At 44.8% G+C, this 23458-nt stretch overlaps 1 protein-coding gene across 1 annotated transcript in view; it reads left to right on the forward strand.

The window, feature by feature from the left end:
* LOC138582916 (alpha-N-acetylgalactosaminide alpha-2,6-sialyltransferase 1-like) overlaps positions 1–23458 on the forward strand; it is a 376181-nt gene that overhangs the window by 128955 nt on the left and 223768 nt on the right. The window contains exon 3 of the mRNA XM_069654669.1: positions 17785–17956. Within this exon, the coding sequence (XP_069510770.1) occupies positions 17785–17956 (172 nt within the window). The remainder of the gene's footprint in view (positions 1–17784; positions 17957–23458) is intronic.

Raw genomic sequence — 23458 nt, forward strand, 5'->3', positions numbered from 1 at the left:
TCTCACAATGTTCTCCTTCAAAAAGGTTGCATCTATTAAACCTTTGAAGACTAGGACGTGTCAGCAATGCTTGGAGATGGAACCCCCAGCCATGGACATTAATGGGATGTCTATTGCAGCTTATGCCACCTGTTAATATGTTTGTATGCAATGGATGTTTCATCAGTGTTCATTCATTCATTGCTTCTCTCGATCCAGGGTGTGTGTGTGCCGCACCCCCTGCTCCTTGTTCACAATATGGGTCATGGTCATAGTTGAGAACCTAGAACATGCCAAAACACACCTTTGATGTACTTTACATGAACAAGGCACACAATTAAAGTTCCTTTCCCTAGACTCATGCAATAGCCCCCCTCATCTCCAAGTCACCTGGCCATGTGTAATTGTGGGTGCCATTTGCCAAGTTTCTAACAATCTAGATCTCATACAGTAAATTTGTAATATTTCCCTATCACGGCCATTTTTGTCCCTGAGTAGTACCAGAATGTATTAATGTACCTTTAATAACTATATGTTTTTGAAATTTTTCTGTAGATGTGATAATATTAGAGAAATAAGCCCCTGAAGAAGAGATGGTATCTTGAAACGCGTTGGGCCTTTTTTGAAAATTAAACTACGTATGAAGAAAACAAAGAATGATGACTTATTGTGATCATTGAAGTGAAACATTTCTTGCTGATTAAATAGAAAACCTTGAAGAATTTTATACATAAAACACTATTTGTCTCAACAAAATCTAACCTTGGTTGTTTGGCACTAGTTTTGAGCTTGTGAAAGTGTGCAGGGGGCGGGAGTTCCTCCATTAGGAACTTAATCTGTCTTCATATATTTTCCAACCCATATGCCAGGGTTGACTGCTATCTACCCTGCACCTTAAATTTATTTAAGACATTTTTTGTTTTCAAAAAATACGAGAAGACTGTGCTGTATTGATACACAAAATTGCAAATTTGCCAATCAGGGCTTCAGATGACAGCATTAGCCGCTGAAAGCCAATAGTTTATTCAAAGTATGTGCAAAAAATGCTGACAGTAGTCTGTTGTAGCACTTCCATTACGCAGTAGTGAGCTACAAGGAATATGCAGGCCTAGTAGGAGTGGTAGGTCACATTATGCATTGTAGATAGACAGTCAGGGCGAAGGCCCCAGTTCTGTAGCTAATAGACATTATTGGAGTGTTTGGAACATTATGGCACCTATATAGCGCTTAGATAGCCAATCTTAAGCGCTATGAACACTAAGCTATGAGTGCATGCCTTTTAGAGCTTGCTCACATAGGCTTAATTCATCTCCACTTTCTAACTGTAGCCCTGCATGGTTTCGTAAACTAATCTTCCTTTCTCTGGGAAGGCACTGATAAGACATTCCTGAGCTTTCGCGCAGATGGGCTCCAAGCAGGGAGGGGCACAGAAAGGAGCACAGTGGAAATTCACAGAGTTGGGTTTTTCCATGAGCAAGCCTATATTTTGCACAGGGAAGCTTCTAGAACTGTGCGTCATGGACTGACAGCACGAGATTATAAAAATGCATGCCCACATGACTCAGGTGGGAGATCGATCTGTGGACTTGGTTCGAGCAAGATCAAGTGTCTGGAACCTGTTGCTCTGTCGGCACCCTGCAGCGCTGTCCTCTGAGCGGGGCTTGTTACAGCTAGTTTATGAGGGCCAGGGTCTCCCAGTGCTGATTGAAGGGGTGTAAGACTGTGTTTCTCTATGTTTCTCTAAGTTCTATGTTTCTCTATATTTTGCATTTCTCTAAGTTTTGTGCTTTGTAATCTTCTCTAACTTGAATCCCAAAATGTTGCTGGAATTCACTGTTTAGAATAAATACAAAAACTTTTTGAAGGTGTCATTTGTCACTAGCATGAGTTCACTGCTCGGCACAATAGAACCTGTATTTTGGGCTGAATTGGGTAATTTTTGCTCTAAGGGCTGGTCCCGAGGAAGATTTTCCCAATATCAAGACAAGTGCACAGTGAATACAACTGTAGATTCTAGTACCAGAACCCTGTCCAGGAAGATAATGAGTTGCAGTGCTCACAGAAAGAAAGCAGTCCCCAACAATTTCCCTAAAGGTCCTGGTAGCATGGGGGGATGGGATCACAAGGTGCTCTAAAATCTGGAGCTCAATGGTTCTATAAAGCCCACGGTTAAGTACAGCAATCAAATATTACTACCATAGAAATTAGGGCGACTTGACATTTGCATGACAGGTAGCTAGCAATCTCTTATCTTAAAGGCGAAGGACCACACCTTACAACATCAACACACTACTGTGGACTCTCAGGAGGTGAGCACATGATCCCACATGTTTCTATATCATTGGTGTGACTCAGTCATATTACAATAGAATGCACGAAATATATCACCACAGGTCCAGCCAGTCCTGAGATAAAACATCTCACTGACTGTCGTGTCTAACATGCAACAGGTCCATGTGTAAAAAACAAAAATGCATTCACTGGCAGAGAGGTGTGAACCTAGTTTCCATGGCTGCTTCCTTTCTGTGCTGTCCTGTGATCGATCCCTTTTTTAAATATATTTTTTGGTCACCCCGTCTGTTCCAAAGGCAAAAGCTCATATTTAATTCAAATTTTATTTGAATTGTAGTCATTTTGCGTCATGACATTTTACATTGAAATAAAATGTGAATTGGCACACAGGAAGAGAGGTTCAAACCCAGCTCACAAGTACTGTAGAAAACCTCCACTACTTCATCTAGTAGGAGGAGCAAGTGACATGCAGACTTGGTGGCTTCTTGTGAGTTGGAATGAAGTAACAAGTGTCATACTGTTGGGTGTGGTTCTATTGGCTGCACTTCTTCAGTGCACTTCAACAAGGCTTTGAGCTAGACATTTAATAATTTCTGTGGAAGTGAATTACTCTACATTGTCATTCACTATCACAGAGGGACTACTAGACTACCATATGTCCAGTAAGTAAACCTCAGTAAATGAGATGGTCATTTTTGTGGTGGAGATTTATTCCATGAATTTAATCTCCTACTTGGGTGTGTAGTCCCCCATGACTGTTCTACCTACGTTTCCTCTCTTTATTTGTTCCATAGGGTCTATGCTATTGACTCTGACTATACTCAAGCGCTTTGGTTCCAATTTTATGATATAAGGGGTTGACCTTGGGGTTAATCTTTTGTGAATTTTCTGACACACATGTCAATCTCCGAATCGAGCTAGGGCTACCAATATTTGTAATGGATGTTTTCCTTTGTCAAGTACATACGTGTGGGGTCTTTATGTCCCAAAGTGATCACATTCATGTACATGGTATGAAAGCCACAGTTCCCATGAGCAACTCCTTTTTGAAGTGCAGCTCTGGGGCTACATTCGTGGCTTCTATCATGTGGCCACCTACCATTGATGTATCCCTTCACTCTCACCTGTTTGTGCATTATCTCGCCATTATTCCTGTAATGTAATGTAATTGTTTATTTATAGAGCACTTATACACAGGGGAAGTGCTTCAAGGCGCTTCCTGGCGGAATGGGAACAGGGGAATATATAGGAATTGAAGAATGGAAGAGGGTGCACAGCTTATTTCTTTTGATTTTGAATAGATTAGTATCTGTTGAGTATGCTTTTAGATTTTACTTCAAAGGGTGCAGCCCATTATACCGTGTCACCGTGTGGGACACTCGTTATGTGCTGAAAGAGAAAGGACCTAGGCTAATTAGCCTTCGGTGTGGGCTGCACACCTAAATTCCCCCAATAGGGTTAGAACATTTATTTTTAGAATATAAATGACAGTAAAGCCATCTTTGATAAAGTTGCTTCGAAGTGCTTTTATTCTGCAAATTGTAATTCAATTCGATTTCTCATTTAGTTAACGAATGGTTAAACTTCACCAATTCGTTTTGTGCTGATACAATGGCAAAGAAAAATAACCTAGGGCTAATGCATTTCAGAATGGTAACATTCCTTCCTCAGAGCCAGGTTAAATGTACACGAGCATACAAAAAAATCTTTCTGTTAGAATATTTTGAAAAACATCAAATGTATATGCATTCAGGAGAACAGGGTACCCACAATTGACAAACACGTACATGTAGACAGAGAGAAGAGAGAAGTGAAGAGAACATTGTCAGTGATTTGTAAACATTACATTGCATTAATGCGTTCTTTAAAAGACTATTATCATCCAACATTCAAATTGCACTTCCGTCAAGGTTTACATTAGATCTATTACTAAGTGTCTTCTGGTCAAGTATTCTGGGGGATAAGGCAGGACATTTTCATGTTATCACTGACCTGAAACGGGTGGCTTCAGTACATGCCGTTCAAACGTTCCTTCTCAGAACGCTGCGAAATGAAATAGTATGCTGCATTTAGTCACGATCAATCGTGGTAGCTTCTAATACGTGCCTGTCTATGTGAAAGCAGAGCGCTTACCTTGTGAGTGTATAGCTCGCTCGAGCGAAGTAACCTCCGACTGCGGGTAGCAAGAAGGCTCTGCTTGCGTCTGCGTGTATATGTGTAATGTTGTCATGGTGATGTAAATCTGAAAATGGCGGATGGCGGGTGCATGAAGTGGCCATACTAGAGTGGGCAATTAAAGGCAGTGTTAATGCTGGTGTATGTAACAGGGGAATATATAGTCATTCTTAAGCCTTGAAATCTCTGAATGATCTTGCAAAAATGACTAGCAAACTTGGCCTGATGGCCTGACTACAAGTGCAGGTGTAAGACAAAGGTGGAGCGAAGGGGAGGAGAGGGGGAAGAACATACAGTCCTTAAGCTACCGTACTCAGCCAACAATGTTTCAATCAGTGCAAGTGTGTGACAGACGGTAAGGTGAAAAGGGGGGAGGGAGGAGAAGAGAAGGACGTACAGGGCCTCATCACGAGTTGGGTGGTAGCCCTTGAATGTGGCGGTAACACTATTACCGCTGCATTTAAGGGTCCGCCCAAACATGAGTCTGGCAGCATTTACCCTCAGCTCCAAGCTCGGGGTAAATGCGAACGAAAAATGCCAATTTTCGGGAGCAATTGGCGCTGCGCTAATAGCGCCAAAAATGCCCCATTGGGTCCAATGGACCTTGTGAGGAATAGGGAATACCCATTACCACCCAACCCCTGATCGGCGCTTATAGCCTTGGACCGGGTGGCGGTAATGCTATTAGCGCAGGCGGTATGCCAACAGTAATACCACCGGGATACCGCCCAACTTTTGATGAGACCCACATAAACAAAATAAAACTACTGTACTAAGCCTGGCGGACCAGGCCCAGTACATTCTAGGTAACGTAAGTACCAGACATGGATAGAAAGGGGTGGGGGGATAAGGGTACAAGTGCGGCCAGTCCGAGGCCCTGGGTTAGGTGCCATTCTTCCGCTGTCTGTTATTGAGGATATGGTGCTCTCCCCTTGCAGGTAAGCGTGTGCTTCTGACTCACACATGGGCAGGCATGCAAGGGAGTTGCTTGTTTTACCATCCTCAGATGTGCTCGGTTGTATCGTTGTATTCTTGCATTTTTAGGCGAGTCTCGCCAGCCTTGGTTTGCAGTGCTTTTAGGACCAGGATTGTCCTTAAATTAAGGGAACAGTCCAGAAGCTGAACTTCCTTCCCACAGGTATGCCCTGAAGTTAGACACTGACGGTGTCCACATAAGCATTTCACTCTCAATGACTGAGTAGTGTTGCTCAGTGTGGGATAATGCTTTTGATGCGAATGCTACAGCACTCGTTTCTTGCTTGCTTTTCTGCATCAGTGATGCTCTCTGTCCGTAATCATAACCTGTAGATCCTCGCTGGAATCTCTGAAGATGTGAAGATGTGTACATTGGAAAGTAACAGCACATACTCGAGCAGTTTAAAGCCCGTGCTCTAGAGTCAGTATATTCAAGTCTTGCTGAATGTCACTTATGTTGTTTTTAGGTGATATGTGTATAGTGTCTACTGCCTTGGGAAGACGGTATCTGGGCCGGCCTGTAAATGAAAGGAAGTGGTACAATGTGTGCGGGCATTCTTTGCCAAATCTGGGATAGGCAGTGAATGGCTAGGCTTCAGGCAGCAGCACATTTTGCAGAGGCGTGAGGAAGCATTCTGCTTCAGAGTCTATGTGACAGCTGGACCGAATGTTTATAGTGCGAGGGGCGAGGGTGATGTTGGTATAATGTAATCGCTTGTCATCCAGCGCATATTGCAAAGGCATGGGGAGGAGTGCTAAAACAGGGGCTATTTGACAACTGGGCAGAATTTTATGTGGGGCTTGTTACGGTCCGACACCGCTACAGGGACCGCGTCCCCTTTAAGAGGTCAAGCCCGTACCACGTGGGAACACGTCACGGGAGCAGGGACGTTATAAAGGGGGAAGGGACAGAAGCAAGGCAGTCCATGTATGTATTTGAATAAAGAAAGAGTTACCTTCCACTCGGTGTGTCTGTCCTCCTTTCATGGGCTCGGTCCAGGCCCAACATCTGGCGACGAGGCGACTTACCAGACCACCGACTCCTCCTCCTTGGCTCAACGTTCCTGCTCTAATCCAGCGCCGCAGGCACCTTCCAGCCCAGCGCACGTGCCTGATCCCAGGCCCGACTCCTCCTGTACACATCGATCGCACTTCCGCGACTTGACTCTCAGCAGGCCATCCGGCCACGCTGTCCAGCAAGCGCCTGATCCCAGGCCCGACTCCTCCTCTACACATCGGCCGGCTCGATTTTCCAGCGAGCTACCAGGCCTACGCCTCCCAGCACATTTCACACCGCGAGCAGCCACGAGACGGCGCCGAACATCATCCAGAGCCCGCCCTCCGCCCTCTCCGAGCAGGAGTGCTGTACGTGGCCCCCGAGACTTTAAAGGTGGGTTTGCCCAATACGCACCCGCACCGCGCAGACCGCGCCCTACAACCGCGAAATGAGTTCGCCGCAAGCCCAGCGGCCTCAGGCCCAACAGCCGCCGAACGCCCCTGCAAGCGGCACAGCAACGACGGCTTGGCGCATGCCGCCCCCATTTTCGATGATGCCACAGGCTGACAAAGGCCCACGGTGGGTTGAGTGGCTAGAGGACTTTAACACATTCATTGATGCAGCGGGGGAAGACAAGTCCCCTCGGCTGCGGAGTATGTTCCTAAATCTGGCGGGCAACGACATAAAAGTCCTCACCAAGACCATTCCTCCCGCAGAGCAAGCTGACTTCCCGACACTGATTGCGGCCATAAACAAGAGGTTGGTCATTGAACCGAATAGGGACTACGAACGTTACATATTCAACCTGTGCACACAGCGAGTTGATGAAACCGTCGACGAATTCATTACCCGACTACGCATAAAAGGGGCCTATTGTCAATTCGAAGCCTTCTCCCTTGACGAAGCCATCCGGCTGAGAGTCATCGAAGGATGTCTGTCTCAAACCCTAAAAAAGCAACTTCTGAAAAAGCCTATCTCCATAGAAGAGGTGAGCCAGATGGCCAGAATTCTAGAGAGAGTGGAGAAGCAGGCAACCCAAATCTCGAACACAGCGTCGACGAGACAGGAGAGAGCAGAAATTGTCGCAGCGATGCACACCAGACAAGGGGACAAAGGCGCCAATCCCAACTACGCCATGACGCCGAGGACACAACGCCAATGTTACCGCTGCGGCATGGCCTTCCCACATGCAGGAGCCTGCCCCGCCATATCACAGAGATGTGGCAACTGTGGCAGGGAAGGACACTTCCAGTCGGTCTGTAGAGAAGGCAGACCGTTTCCGACGCAAAAGTTCCCCATCGCCGCACAATTCAAAGCGCCCGTTAGGAACCCCCCATTCCAGACATACCAACCACGCACATACGCCCAAAACCCACGGAGATACGTTAGAGTAGTCGAAGAAGCATATCCCGTGGACGACGGGCAAGAGCATGAAGGCGAAGAGCAAGTATCCCACATCAGAGACGAGTACGACGGACCTCCGGATCATCTCTCACAGCATGAAGGGGACCCACAAGGGTATCCACAGGAACTGGATCAATTTCACCTGAATGCACACGACGAATACGTGAATCTCATCATGGACGAAAGCGAGGCACGTGAAGCTCCCAAAATACCCGTCGACATAGCAGGCCAGCAGTTCTGTTTCCTTGTAGACTCGGGAGCCACCGTCAACATAATGGGCGAAAAAGAGTTCAACCAGATCACCAATAGACCACCCCTGACACCTTCAGCCTCCAAGATCTACCAATGGGGCGCTGCAAACCCCCTGCAGTCAATTGGATTTTTCAGCCGCCGGCTCATACGTGACAACCAGTCCACGACGACAGACATACATGTCATTCGCAGCCCCACCAAAGGCAGATGCCTACTTAGCTACAGGACGGCGTCATGCCTAGGACTCATTGACATACATGTCGGCGAAAGGGACAGAATACGCTCGACCGACCCGGCATCAGAAACGAGGGACTCAATACTGTTTCTCTCCTCGGCACTCACCAAACCTGAAATGATGTCGAGTGCTGCCATCCAAAAAGAATTTCCTCTCATCTGCAAGGGTCTGGGCCAACTGAAAGGTCCGCCGGTGAAACTCCACATTGATCCCACGATTCGACCGGTCCCTCAACACCCGAGAAGGGTCGGCTTCCATCTGCAGGAGGCAGTGTCAGCAGAACTCAACCAACTCCTGACCGATGGCATAATTGAACCAGCCACGGGCCCGACCCCGTGGGTATCCCCACTGGTCATAGTACCTAAAGAAGGCGGGCGCCTGAGACTCTGCGTTGACATGCGCGTGGCCAATACAGCAATTCAGCGCGAAAGACACCCAGGGCCACGCATCGAAGATATGATAGTGCAACTGAATAAGTCCACCCTCTTCTCGAAATTGGACTTGAACCAAGGCTACCACCAAATGGTACTTCACCCAGAATCCAGAGGAATCACCACGTTTGCCACCCATGATGGCCTATTCAGATACAGACGCCTAAACTTCGGCATTTCATCGGCGGCGGAAATTTTTCACGAAGCAATCAGACAGATCATACGCCCAATCAAGGGCACGTTGAACTACAGCGATGACATTCTAGTGTTTGGCCGCACCCGAGAAGAGCACGACACCGCCCTTTGAGCCACGTGCAAAGCCATTCAGGATGCAGGCCTCACGTTGAATGTGGAGAAGTGCAGATTCAGCAAAAGCAAGTTAAAATTCTTTGGCCACATCTTCTCGGCTGACGGGATGACGCCGGACCCCGACAAAGTGGCCACCATCTTTGGTTTGCAAGCTCCGAAACAGATTGCCGACGTCCGCTCGTTCCTGGGCATGGCCGGATACTGCGCCCGCTATATCCCCCACTACGCCACCATCACGGAACCCCTCCGGAAGTTGCTCCAAAAGGACATGATCTTCGCCTGGACCGCCGAGTGCCAGGAAGCATTTGATTCCATAAAATTGTCCTTGGCCGAGGCACGGAAACTGGCCTATTTCGACCCAGAATGGCACACAGAAATCGTGGTCGACGCGAGCCCGGTAGGTCTCGGGGCCATTCTTGCCCAGACCAATGGCAAGGACGCTCACCCGCGCCACATCGTGGCGTATGCCAGCAGAGCACTCGCGCCCCCTGAGGCAGCATATTCCCAGGCGGAAAAAGAAAGTCTGGCCGCAGTATGGGCATGTGAACACTTTCATAACTTCGTCATCGGGAAACGGTTCACCCTCATCACAGATCACCAGGCCCTCCTGTCGCTGTTCGGAAACCCAAGGACAAAAATGCCCCCCAGGATAGAACGGTGGGGCATCCGGCTACAAGAGTATGATTATCACATCATTCACCGACCGGGGGGTGAGCATAATCCAGCTGACTATCTGTCGAGACACCCCTCTGGGACGTCAACGCCAAGACAAGGTGATATAGAATATATAAACTACGTCACTAACAACGCACTACCTCCGGCGATGTCACTCGAGACGGTAGCGCTCGCAACGGCAGCAGACCCATCCATGGCACTGGCGATCGAACTCACTGAACACAACAAATGGAAAGACTACAAGAGAGCACTATCGTCACACCCAGGAGCAAATCAAGACGAAGTAGAAAGGATTGCAAGGGTCCACTCAGAGCTAGCAGTACACGACGGCGCCATACTTCTCAGAGGGTGCAGAATAATAGTCCCATCGGCCCTGAGATCTGAAATCATCAGGACGGCACATGAAGGCCACAGAGGCGCAGACAACACCAAGCGCCAACTGCGACGACACGTATGGTTTCCCTATCTCGACGCCTTAGTCGACCGGTGGGTGAGAAATTGCATGGCCTGCAAATGCACAGCCAGAGAAGAGGCACCTGCACCCCTACAAATAACACATATCCCAGAGCGCCCATGGGAAAAGCTCGCAGTAGATTTCTACGGGCCCCTCGAAACAGGAGAATATTTACTTCTATTCATCGATGAACACTCACGATTCCCCATCGTCAAAAGATCACCATCCACAGCATTTGCACACGTAGCGGCAATCTTTGATGAAGTAGTGAGCGAGTGGGGTATACCGGACATGATCAAATCGGATAATGGACCCCCCTTCTGTAGTCATGACTTCTCGAAGTTGGCGAAACATTTGGGGTTTAAGCACCAGAAAATAACGCCCCTCTGGCCTCAAGCAAATGGAATGGCAGAGCGGTTCATGTCATCGATTAAAAAGACAGTACAAAGAGCAAAGCTGGAAAACGTGGATCTCCACCAAGCTCTGTGCAGAATGCTCCGAGACTACAGGAACACGCCGCATGAAGCGACAAACAAGACGCCAGCGGAACTGATGGTAAAATACCAAGTTCGCACAAGGATCATTCAGCACCCGATGAACAGACCGGACCCCGACTTACAACTCATAGAGAGAGACACACAGAGAAAAGAACGAGCTTGCACCCAAACCAATGAAAGGCGGAGAGCTCAGCAGAAGGACTTCCAAGTAGGAGACGAAGTCTTAGTCCAACAGCCAATGACGAGAAAGAGTGACTCCCGATTCTCTCCTCAAACGCTCCAAGTCACTGCTGTGAAAGGAACAATGGTGACCGCTGGAAACGAAGAAAGAGAGACGACAAGGAACTGCTCAAAGTTCAAGCTGGCACCAACGACCAGTCTTGAAGAACCTCAACCCACAGATCCTGAGATGATGTCGGTGGATGCGCGAGACACGTTGTGGACGCCTCCTCAGTTCTTCCCCCGGCCACGGACCAAGAGAACGGAGAGACCAGAAGAAGATCCTCATGAAGGTACCAGCGCTCGACCACAGCGGGCCATAAAGAGGCCCGCGCGATTAGTTGAGGAATGTTGAGCCGGAAGCAAAGACATTTTGTCCGGGGGTGATGTTACGGTCCGACACCGCTACAGGGACCGCGTCCCCTTTAAGAGGTCAAGCCCGTACCACGTGGGAACACGTCACGGGAGCAGGGACGTTATAAAGGGGGAAGGGACAGAAGCAAGGCAGTCCATGTATGTATTTGAATAAAGAAAGAGTTACCTTCCACTCGGTGTGTCTGTCCTCCTTTCATGGGCTCGGTCCAGGCCCAACAGGGCTCAGCTGTATTCTATGGGTCACAGCACGAGTGGGGGGAGCGGGCTAAGTAAAATGCCCATCAGTTCCAAAAACAACTATTGTGGTTATTGGCTTTGCTGCGTGTGGTGTGCAGGACAGCGTGCCTCTATGGCATACAAGCAGATGACATACAGTTACAGGCACAAATATGGGGTGTGACACGGTTAGCCAACATTGTATTTCCATTTGTCATTACGTCTTTGTTTTGAGTAGTAACTACTATGTTGGCTTCACCTATGGAGGATCGCGCTCAAAGTCCATGTAATTGTCAGTCTCATGGGAGTATCTGGACATCGTAAAATAGACTGGACGCTTTCTTCTGTGATGCACCACCTAAATGCGTACCCTGGGTGTACGATTCCCAGTGCAGGAGGGTTGTAGAGGGGTAGGAGGTTATGTTGCTAAGTTAAAACATTGAATGAGAATTTCCACCAGTTTCATCTTGGGCACACTTCTTTAGGGACTGTCTTTCGGGCAAGGAGTTCTTACTCATTGGTATTCCGAAGCTGCAAAGTTGCCATAGCCCCTTAGTAGTAGAAGAGAGAAACTATGCAAGCACAACTTCCTAGGATCGACCTATTTCTATGTGCGCCTGCACTAAAATGATGCAAGGGTCAATGTCGAAATGCATTCCCCTATGTGTGATCTGAGGGGCAAAGTTTAGCATCCTAGAAGGTGTTCTCTGCCTTTTCTCCATCAGAGGATAATCCATTAAACAACTGATCTGTCTAATAATATCTGGTCTTGGCATCTGGAGTACTTCAGTTTGTAAAATGTTTATGTTTAAGTTTAAACAGAGTGTGGGTGCAAGTGTGGTAGTCTGTGGTCATCTGTGGAGCCCCATCCTGTTTTACTCATAGGGCCTCATTACGAGGTAGGAGGTCGCCCTGGTGCTATTAGCACCATGGCTACCCCCTTACCGCATTCCGGGTCCGGGTTCTCGAAATAGGGACTTATGGGGTCATTCCAACCTTGGAGGACCTGGTAGGTCCCCATTCCGAGAAACATTCCCCATTCCCATTCGAGCCCCCATAGGGCTCAATGGGAATGGGGATGGAGCTAATAGCGGGCCCGTTATTAGCTCCCTGGTCCCTTAGCGGCTCCTGCTAAGGGAGCCTGGTTTTACCAGGTAAGACCAGGTGCCCATAGCGGGACCCGCTAAGGGACCTCGGAATAGGGCGGTAAGGGTTTACCGGCACCGGTCTCCTTACCGGTGCCCGTTAACTCTTACCGCCCACCTCGTAATGAGGCCCATAGTGTTTTTTCAGTGCTTGCTGATCTGGAGGCGCAGCCCCTACCACACACCGTTAAAAACATTAGCAGCACGCAAAGAACAGCGTGGAGCGCGGGACGTGAGTGTGGTTGTCTGTGGAGCCCCAGCCTGTTTTACTCACAGTGTTTTGTAGGAGCCACCACCACACACCTGTAAACATATTAGCACTGTGCGGAGTGCAGGAGTGAGTGTGGTCATCTGTGGGCATGTTGAGTTTGGCACTAGTAACGGGAAAACTTGCAAGTAAGAATTTGTCTGCTTAAACCTCTTTGAAGCTTTTAATTCTTGGAGCAGTCATTCTTGTGCTTTCCCTGTAACCGGCTGTCTGTTTGTTTACTTGGCATTTGTAATGACTTCATTTAAGAAGGGAAATGACCTTCCCTCTTTTAACTTTTCTTTGAGGGTCCTGTGACTGCTCGAATCTACTCATAATACATTATTTATTGAAGTGATACTCTTCATACCTAACGACTTGCACTCGCCAACTAGTCTGAATCACAGTCATATGAAAAGGGTGCTGAAAGAGCTGTAAAGGTGCGCAGATTCCTGCATGCTTCTGATTTTTTTGCATTTCTTGTGGGGAGCGGTCTAGCTGTTACAAACTTAAAAGTTGTTCCAATTTAAAAAAGGTGACTTTGATTTGGAACCCTCTTGGACTCTTCCCTTGGTAACTCATATTTGGATAAGTGGCAAAGTCCTAAGAAATAAAACATTTAAAAAATATACAATCTGCGTAGTAAACTCTTGTGGGACCACCAAAGAGCACCAAAACTTGATCTTTTACCCCAGCAGGAAAGGCCAAATAAACCGCAAGCAAACACGCTATTAGTAACTCCAGATCTGGTAACCATTGTACAAGTTCATGAAAATAAAGCAAAATATGGGGTACCTGAACCATCAGACCATGACGGCTCTAATAAAGTATTCGCCTTCGCTAAAGCAGTTCAAGATCTGAGGGCAGCCTTAGAAAGTGGCCTAGAGTATACCCTAACAGCGCCAAATATAAAAAAGAAAATAAATGATTTCTTTACAAAGAGGAAGTGTCGAAGTTTGGGAGACGCAGACCTATATGACATCAATGAAGGTAACAACTTGTTGTGTAGAGCTGAATTTGGACCAGAGGGTTTGGTGGGGTTTTCCAATAACACAACCACAGGGAATGTACTCCTCCCACCATTAAGTCCCTTCATACAATCTACAGTTACGACCCCAACATTAGCTCCTCTAACACAATCTCAGTCGATAGAGAGCCCTCAGCAATTCCTGCCTGATAATTGTAACAACGTGAAATGGAACCCGTAACTCAGAAAGGCACAAACGATTCAACATTACCAACTTTGAATTTCATTTTGATGTCATTGGTGAACCTGTTGGAATTACTGAAAGGTGAAGTGCAGGTGCATACAGGCCTTTTAATGGAATTAACCAAAGAAGTTGGTGGCTGCGATTCGTCATTGGTGGGTTTGAAATCAGCGATAAACAAAACTGTAATGGATTCCATCAAGGAGCAGAAGATGGAAGTTAAAAAGCAGGAACTTAACATCAACGACTTGCACAGTAACATTTTGAAACCAATCAATAGAAGGAAAGAATGAAGAGAAATCTATTAGTCCTTTCTGATGACACACAGCAGCGTGATATTAAGGGTGAGGTAGCTGTGTGTTTATCAACAGCTGAGGGGTCAAATCAGGTCTGAGATAATACCCCGCTCTCAGAATTAGTACTAGAAGAATTCAGGAGAATGGCTCATGAAGCTAACAACTCTGAAGTTGACGGAGAAAGGATTATGGAACTACCTGAATCTGTCGACATGCCGACTCTAGTGATGGACGTAATAAAAAAGACCAGATGTAATGGGAGGAAAAAGCGTAAGAGGAAAATAAGGTTAATTGTGGGGGCTCGAACCACACAGTATTCCATTTTGAGCCTAAATCTAGGAACCAAAAGCCCCGTAAAATTAAGAACTCAGTCAAAACAAATTTCCTCCGACCAATGTCACTTTCTAGTAAAGAGTCAAATGAAGATCCGCAAAGGCTCTCGGTCACCTGGAAGTACTATGAACAGCAAATCCTTAAATCTGAAGGCACAGAGATTCGAAGAGGTCAGCACCAGATGCGAGTCTCCCAAGGGCAAATTGTTGGCCCTTCGACACACAATCTTACGGGTCCTGCCTGGTCCTGCTGCAAAGTTACCATCGGAATACAGTAAATGTTCAGGAAACAATTAAACCGATATTCAATTGTGGTAAAAATATCAATCAGCAACCTCTACTCCTGCAAAATCTTTAGCAAATCAAGTGCCAGAGAGTGACTCAAGAGTTAACAGAATTAATTTACAACCCAATCTGGAGACTATGTCAATAGAGAATTAAACCCATCGCAGTCTTCCCCTCAAAAAGACTGACAGGAGATTTGGAACATGGATGAAGTTGCAGCCAGACTTAAATTCCTCAGTCAGTCAACCATTCACCATTCCTAGGGTATGGATGAAACAATGAAAAAAGCATAGGACTCCAAGGCCTTAAATAGTAGCGCTATCTTGTCTGTGGGATCTTGACCTGCCTGGAACTCATGGCTCCACAAAGCGTCAAACTCATAACATGGTTTAGGGAAAGAGCCCTGGGGAAATCAATTTGGGGTTTAAACTATGCACCCGAAACACAGCAAGTATATCAATCCGAAGTGAAGCTTTTGCGTAAAAACTTTAAACATTGGTCTCGATCACACAGACACTTACGCCATCAACAGGGCAGGGAATGAATGCTGAAAGGCCTGACAAATAACAACTCACAATTTTAGTTTTTGGTCCCTAGTTAATCGCAATGTAATTGCAGAGACAACTTGGTGTAATTATTTTGGTGCCATCTACAAGAGACCTTCAACATCTGTATTCAAAATGAGATTTCGCATTGCTTGGAGGCTGAACCTGAGTGAAGACATCATATCATATTTAATTGCAAGATCTTCATCGTCCATGGCAGCGGGCCCGAATGGTTTGACTAACTCCATACTGAACTAAAACGTAGATCTCTGGTCTAACACCTTGATTGCCGTGTTTAGTGAGGTTTTGAAAAGTGGATTTCTTCCAGAACTGTGGAAATCTGCTGTTATTATCCCTATTTACAAGAAGGGCGATCGGGTGGATCCTGTCAATTACCACCTGATCACCCTCCTGGATGCGGATGGCAACATTTTTGCAGGGGTGGTTTTGTGGGCGTTGGAAGCCTGGGCTATAGATAAAGATATTCTATCAAAGCAGCAAATAGGTTTTAGAAGGGGACTCTCTACCTCACACAATTGCTTAGTAATGTCTATTATGGCACATAAGTCCTGGATGAAGGGTGACCCCATATTATATGGGGCCTGGATAGATCTCTCCAAGGCCTTTAACACGATTAACAGGAAACGCCTTTGGTCACATGGGGCTTGCCAGAATCCCTACTAGCAACAATAGTGAGCTTGCACGAAGATTGTAATTTACGAGTACGATTAAATGCGCAGGGTGACCTGTCTGCTCGGGTTCCAACTGGGAGAGGGGTGAGGCAGGGGTGCATCATTGCCTCCTGCCTCTTTAATCTTTATCTTGTGGACTTATCAGAAGCATTAGCTCAACAATTGTTAGTCTCCCCTAAGATTGGTCTCCAGCCCATAAATTGGATTGCCAATGCAGACGATATAGTCCTCCTCGATTATACACTGATAGGCCTACAGCGACATTTGAGCCGTCTTGAAGATTATGCTATAGAAAATGATCTCCAAAAAAGCCAGCCAAATCCAACAATGTAACTTTCAAGAGGCCTCTGAGGTCCACTCCAAATTTCAAGTGGAATTTGTTAGATCAATCGGTCTGCCTGCCAAAAGAAGTCACTTATTTAGGTTTCAAGCTGAGTCCCTTCCCAACACTGGCTCAGTGCGACTTGAAGTAGAGAACAAATTGGTACTGTTGGTATGCCAAATGAAAAAACGGTGTAATACCTACTGTAAATTCTCAATATCTCCCTTGCTAACATTGTATATAATTAAGGTTGTTCCATTGTTACTTTATGGAATGGATATAAAATCCCATTCCCAAGTGATGAACTGGACTAGGATAGAGGGGAAGATATGGAGGAATGTTCTGAGTCTCCCTCAGAGCCTCCCAATGGCAAGTCTGAGGTATGAGTTAGGGTTACAATCTCTACAGATGTATATTGATTGGAAAATCATGTAGCCATACAGATATATAGTGGTGCCTCAAGCGAACACTTTGTATGGAGATATGGCTTCCCAGTTAAAAAAGGGGTCTAGTCCAGTCTTAGTTCAGTTGGGGAAATATGTAATTCAAATCTTGCTACAGAGTGATCGAGTAGTTACTGATTTAATTATGAACCCTGTAGGTGGCTTTGGCTCGAATGGAATGGATTTGAACTATAACAGAGATGCGCAGGATAGCAATTTCAAAATCCTTGTCCATTTACAATAACCCTAGAGGATTTTTGCCAACGTACTTAAGACGTTTCCCAATTCATAATTGAGGTCGTAATTCTTAAGGTCCTGCCTAAATTTGATTTGTACAGGCAAAATCCAGTTGGTTCGGGAACAGTTTTCGGATGGTGTTAACTTTTGGTTTCTTTGTGGCGAGATGACAAAGCAGTCCCTAAAACATATAACGATTGATTGTAGGGGCACTGTGGTGACGAAAGCCAGTTTGCTTGGTCGGTTTGTAGATAAAGCAGACTAATTGTACTCAGAAACATTTTGGGAGAGACTGATAGCTGGGCATGGATTATGTCTTACTATTGATGTGCTGAAAGTGCTCTAAGTTTTAGGTTTTAGAAGAAAATAATGAATTTATTGTATGTGTTATTGTATGAATGAATGTCAATTTGAATGTTGTCTTGTGTAATGTAAATGTGAATAGTCACATTTTCGACTATAACACAATAAATAAAGTTTAAAAAATGTGTTTTTAATAAAGTGAACTAATTATTATCATTAACACCATCCTGCTCTTCTGTTACAGTTGTGAAGGAGGCTGTCTCATTGCTGCCACGGGTTGCAAAGCAGGATATCCTGGCAGAAGGCCCTCGCCGGCAAAGTCAGAACTGCGTGACGTGTGCAGTGGTGGGGAATGGGGGAATATTGAACCAGTCCCGCATGGGCCAGGAGATCGACTCTCATGATTATGTGTTTCGGTAAGGAACAAAAACAGATGTGCAATTGCAGGTTTATAGTCAGTTGGTCGAAAAAAAAATGTAGAATGTCATAATGTCAAAAAAAAAATGTCAAAAAGAAAATGTCGAAAAAAAAAGTCGCATTTTTTTTTCAATACGTTCGTTTTTTTTTCGAAATGGGGGGGTTCCCCCCAACCTCCCTTTTTTATTTTTTTATTTTACCCATTTTTTATACTTAACAAACCCAAAAATACATCTAAATAAAAAATAATAGATTTGACTATTTTTTTTCGACATTTTTTTTTCGACATTTTTGTCATCCGACTTTTTATTTTCGACATTATGAATGCACACCGCAATTCCAAACTCGTACGTTCATACATACAAAGATCTAGTGAAGAATTTGTGCTTTATCCGGAAGACGTCCTCTGTGGGCCAAAATTGGGGCTCTGCCACATGTCTACAGCCCAGCCATTTGCAGATGTTCATGTATTGAATAGAACCAATAAAAAGCAAGAAGAAGATTGTGGAGGTGAGTGTGCAGAAAAGGTATTCCCTCCGCGTGTGGTTGCAGTGCAATGAAACACCAACCTCTAAACTGAATGTAGAATGGTAGTGATCTCTCTTGCCATGAGTGTGGGAGTGGGGGTGGAGAACAGATATGAGCACAGAGCCCTGTCTCCTGTTGCTGGTGTGAGCTTTTAATAAGCACAGGAATGCAGTCGCAATGAAACATGGTTGGGAAGAAAGAGCGAAGAAAGGAAGGGTGTTTTTGCATCATGCTTGGGGAGTAGGAAAAGGTGCGAGACCACATGGTTACAATTTGGGCAAGTGAATTTAGGCTCTGAGGGGAAAAAAGGGATGAAAGGTTGAGCAGTGGAAAAAGATACAGGGAAAGGGCCCTTTTGCAATGGTCATAGAATTAATGATTTGGTGGATATTACCAAAATTGTGTGGGGTATGGAGAGGTTTGGGTGGAAAAATTAGAGAAATAAACAGAAACAAATAAATTTGGATGAAAAAATGAATTTGGCAAAAGGATTAAAGGCGTAAACTGGAGAACAGATTGGATGGAAAGATGAATAAGGAAAAAAGGCAAAATGTGTGATCTAGGGAGGCGCCTGGGTGGGTAGAAGGTGTCATAAATGTCTAAACATAGCAGAGGCTGGGGCTAGTTCTTCAGAGAGCAAGATCTCCCTTTTTATTGCGTGAGATTTCCTGTTTTGTCCATCCAAAAAACAACAACGATCCTAATGGACTTTAGCAGACATCTGTTAGGGACTGTAAAATGATATTGTTAATGATACAGCCTGACAGATTTCTCTGCTTTAAACTTCTCCCCTGAAATTTGTGAATAATTCTAGGGCATATGAGTATATGAAAAATAATTATTCCAGAGAGCTCCGACTAGCAGTGGAGCCAAAATAGCATAAGATGAGGAGAGTTCCAGACGCCTATTTGTAATAAATGAATGCCATTTCAAGTGCTATGAGCGAGAATGCACATCGGCCTTTGTCTGAAGACATTCCCTAAATCTTATTTAATGTTCTCTCTGAGAATCTTATCCAACAGATTAGACAAGACGTAATCCAGTAACCTGTAGAGCGAAGTGGTGGGAGCATTCTGGCTCGTGTTTAGAGGTATCACTCATTTCTCCTTCACCAGATAATTAGTTCATTGTCTTTCATTTTAATCTTTTATTTTTGACTTATTGATAAGCCATAGCACACACCTTTATACTTAGCACTTAGCACAGCAATGCACTTTAATAATAGGCACACACATGTGTAGTTGTTAAACTAATTATTTATTTATTGTAATGTGATACAGTTTTAAAGAAATTAAAACTTTACACATTTAACACAAATTTACAGAAAGGCACAAGAAATTAGAATACTTACTTAATAATTAATACATCAGTACATCAAATGTCAATTAATTCATTGGACTTTCTCGTATAACTACATATACTTAATATGTATATTGACAGAAAAAAACCTTAGTAACACACTTAATAAGCAAATTTCCCAGAAGGGGGTGTTCAAATTAATCAGATCTTAGATCAGGTCATTAAGATCAGAGCGAAGAATGATACCTCTTACATATAATACAATAATACAATTACATTTAATACAATAATTCCAGAACTCATGAGATCCCAGATGATCAATTTTGTGTACATAAGTTCTAAAATACTGTTTCAGAGTTAGATGAAATACCACAGACTCTGCAATTTTTTTATAGATTGTCGAGACACATGAACCCAAGGTCTATTTACTAATGTGGGTAGATAATTGATGCGCAGGAGCAAGATAAAACGTCTCAACGCCGGGGAAGGGCAGAGATTGAGATATAATTGACTCTTCTTGAAAGTATAGAGGACATAAGTCAAAAAACTATAACTTTTCAAGGTAGCCAAATGTGCATAATTCTCCTGCCAGTCCCAAAGTGCGATGGACTTCTGCAGACAGTAAAACATCTTTTGGCTATCTTGGCCCCAACACGGGGATCAGTCGCTTGCCTCACTCAGCGCCAACATATCTTGCTCCAATTTAGACTGTTTACAGCCTCCCAAAAGATCTTTTACACATTTCAATAAGGGGTTAGTTGGATTGTTCTTAATCTTAATGTAAAGCTCAGCTCTCTTACGCAATACAACAGATTTAAGGGAAAGAACCCCTAGTTCTAAACGTAATATTGCCACCGGGATGCATTGGGGGAGACCAAGTATACGTCTCTAGAATTTCCCCTCCAAGAGCTGAAGCCAATCTAGATTCATGTTAGTCAATGATTCTAGCCCATAGGTGACCATAGGTATGAAACACTGCACATAACGTTGTCTTGAACCCCAGATTGAATAGCCACTCTGATCCTGGGTAAACCTACATATTAAAGCTGTAAATTGAGCTGCTTTTATCTTTCTTGCCTGGATACAGAGTGTATAGTTACCTCTATTATCAAACTCCACTCCTAGATATTTATAGGATTTTGTGTAATTAATTTCAAGCCTGCCAACATACATAGTGGGGCGTGCAACTTTACCTGCAGTATATAGAAGTACTTTGGTTTTATTCTGATTAATGGTCAATTCATTCACCTCTGCATATTGCCACAGCCTAACCGCTGATCTCTGAAGTCCACTGAATGTGTGATCAAAATTCACAACATCGTCGGCATAGGCCAAGATGGTACACTGGGTCTTACCCACTTTTGGGGGACAATTCCATATGCCCCGAAGGTATTCAGGTATGTCTGAGACAAAGAGGTTGTAAAACAGGGGAGCAGTAAAGCAGCCCTGCTTAACACCCCTTAACTGTGTAACTGGGCGTGTTAAATTACCTGTATTATCTAAGCGTAGCTGTACCAAGGTGTTTGTGTGAAGTAGCTCTAAATAGTAAATGAGAGCTGGAGGACAAGACCAACTTTTAAGTTTGTGCCAGAGTAGAGCTCTATTGACTGTGTCGAAAGCTGCCCTAAAGTCGACATAAAGAACATATAAAGGTGGACTATTGGGCTGTAATGCCTTGTTCCTAAATGAATCCATGACTAACAAATTGTGTGACGTTGAGTAACCAGGTCTAAAGCCGCTCTGAAAATGGTCTAAGATCCCCGTTTTTTCCACCCATGCTTGTAGCTTTTTTAGTAGGAACGAAGCAAATCATTTTCAAGTGCTATCTAGCATTGAGAGGAGTCGATAATTAGAAGGGTCCAGTCTGTTACCCTTTTTAAAAACTGGTATCAGAATGGCCCTTTGCCATGTGGTCGGCACTCTACCGTCAGCTATTACTTTCTCGAACAGTAACTTCATTAAGTGTGCCCAAAATAGGGGATTACTCTTTAAGACTGTGTTGGAAAGTCCATTGGGTCCCGGGGCACGAGAAGCTTTTAAGTTTTTGATGTTACTTAATAGATCATTAATAGTGACTATAAAGGGGGAAGGTATTAGGGAGATATAACCAGATGACTCTTCGAACCCAGCGCCACTTCCATTACGTATTTCAAGAAAGGAAACCCATTCCTGGGCACCTATTGGGTTCAGCATTGGGATTCTCCCTTTACTCTTTGCTCCCCCTAGGATTGCCCAAATGTTACGGGAATTTCTGGAGCAAAGCACACTTACTGTTTTACACCAGTTGCCCAATTTCAGATTTTTTTTATAGTGTTTTAACCACGTATGGTATTTATTTTTTAATTTTCGAGTGTTGAGGGCAATTAGATTTAAAGAATGGTTAGTGGTTCTGAGTTTCCTTATATCTCCCCTAAGTTTATGTTTTGCATTGCGAATTATCTTATCAAGTGGGGGATCCGAGGACATTTCCTTCAGTGCCAATGGGCGTCTGCATATCGCATGTTCCCCCGAGAAACTGGTTATCCAGTTTTCAATTTCAACGGGCGACATGGCACCTAGTTTTGTTGCATAGTCTAAGTTCCACTGGTCAGTAACCCTAGAGGCCTTAATAATATTATTGTCAGACCAGATAATTCGGTTTGCTGGATAGTTTACAATTAATTCACCGCTATGGATATTCTGAGGAATGGAAAGAATAGTATCTATGGTCAAAATAAGCGGATTATGATCACTCCAAGGGCTCTGGGTTACTGACATATCGAGGACCTTAGTTGCCACTTCGGTACTGGATGTAAATATAGTCGATTGTACTCTGGTACAATCCCTGATGCCAGGTGCTCTTTCCTGGTCTATCACTCTGGGTTCGACCATTCATTATCTCCAAGTCCCAACATTTGAAGAATAGACGCCAGCATTCACCCTCAGTATCCTCTAATGCAGTCTCCATTCTGCTGTCTTGGTGTAGGCCATTAGTGTGAACAGATCTCTGGGCCCCAATAATATGACAATTCAAATCGCCGGCAAAAATAATGTGGTTAGACCCGGTGTTCATTCTCCATTTGCCAATTAAATTGTGGAGTGCTTCTTGTATTAGTTCTCGATGCTTAGCACCCGGGGGGTTGTAGACATTGATTATGAGCACTTTTATCGCTGTGACATCCGTCCCTAGTACTGCTTCAATTGCACAGATACAGTCCTCATAGGTTGTGGTTAGCCTGATACTAGGGATGGTATTCTTCACTCCAATCAATAATCCACCAAATGGGCGACCCCTGGGTCCTTTTTTAGCTGGACAGTAGTGTATAGCATAACCGTCCATAAGAAGTGGTGACATGAGCCAAGTCTCCTGGAGTAGGAAAAAATCTTGAGTACCAATAAGCGGAAGAGAACCCTGAGAGGTAAGAAGATGAGTGAAGCCTCGAGTATTCCAAGACAAAAGAGAACAAGTTCATTGCTTTTGGAGGACCATAGGGAGTGAGTCAGCCAGCCATTTCAAGGTGTTTTGAATATCACTTAGTTGTACCTTCTTGTTAGTAGGGAGGTTAGGCATTATGGCCTGACTGGTCTTCCTGGTACTATCTACGCTTGGTATTAATGGGTCCTCTTCTTCTTTGTTTACATCAACCCCCAATCCCACCTGTGCTAGACTAGATTTATGAGCACGAATTAGCTCG

Source organism: Ambystoma mexicanum, chromosome 3q, assembly GCF_040938575.1.
Source record: "Ambystoma mexicanum isolate Mex_15411 chromosome 3q, UKY_AmexF1_1, whole genome shotgun sequence".
NCBI classification, from domain to species: Eukaryota; Metazoa; Chordata; class Amphibia; order Caudata; family Ambystomatidae; genus Ambystoma; species Ambystoma mexicanum.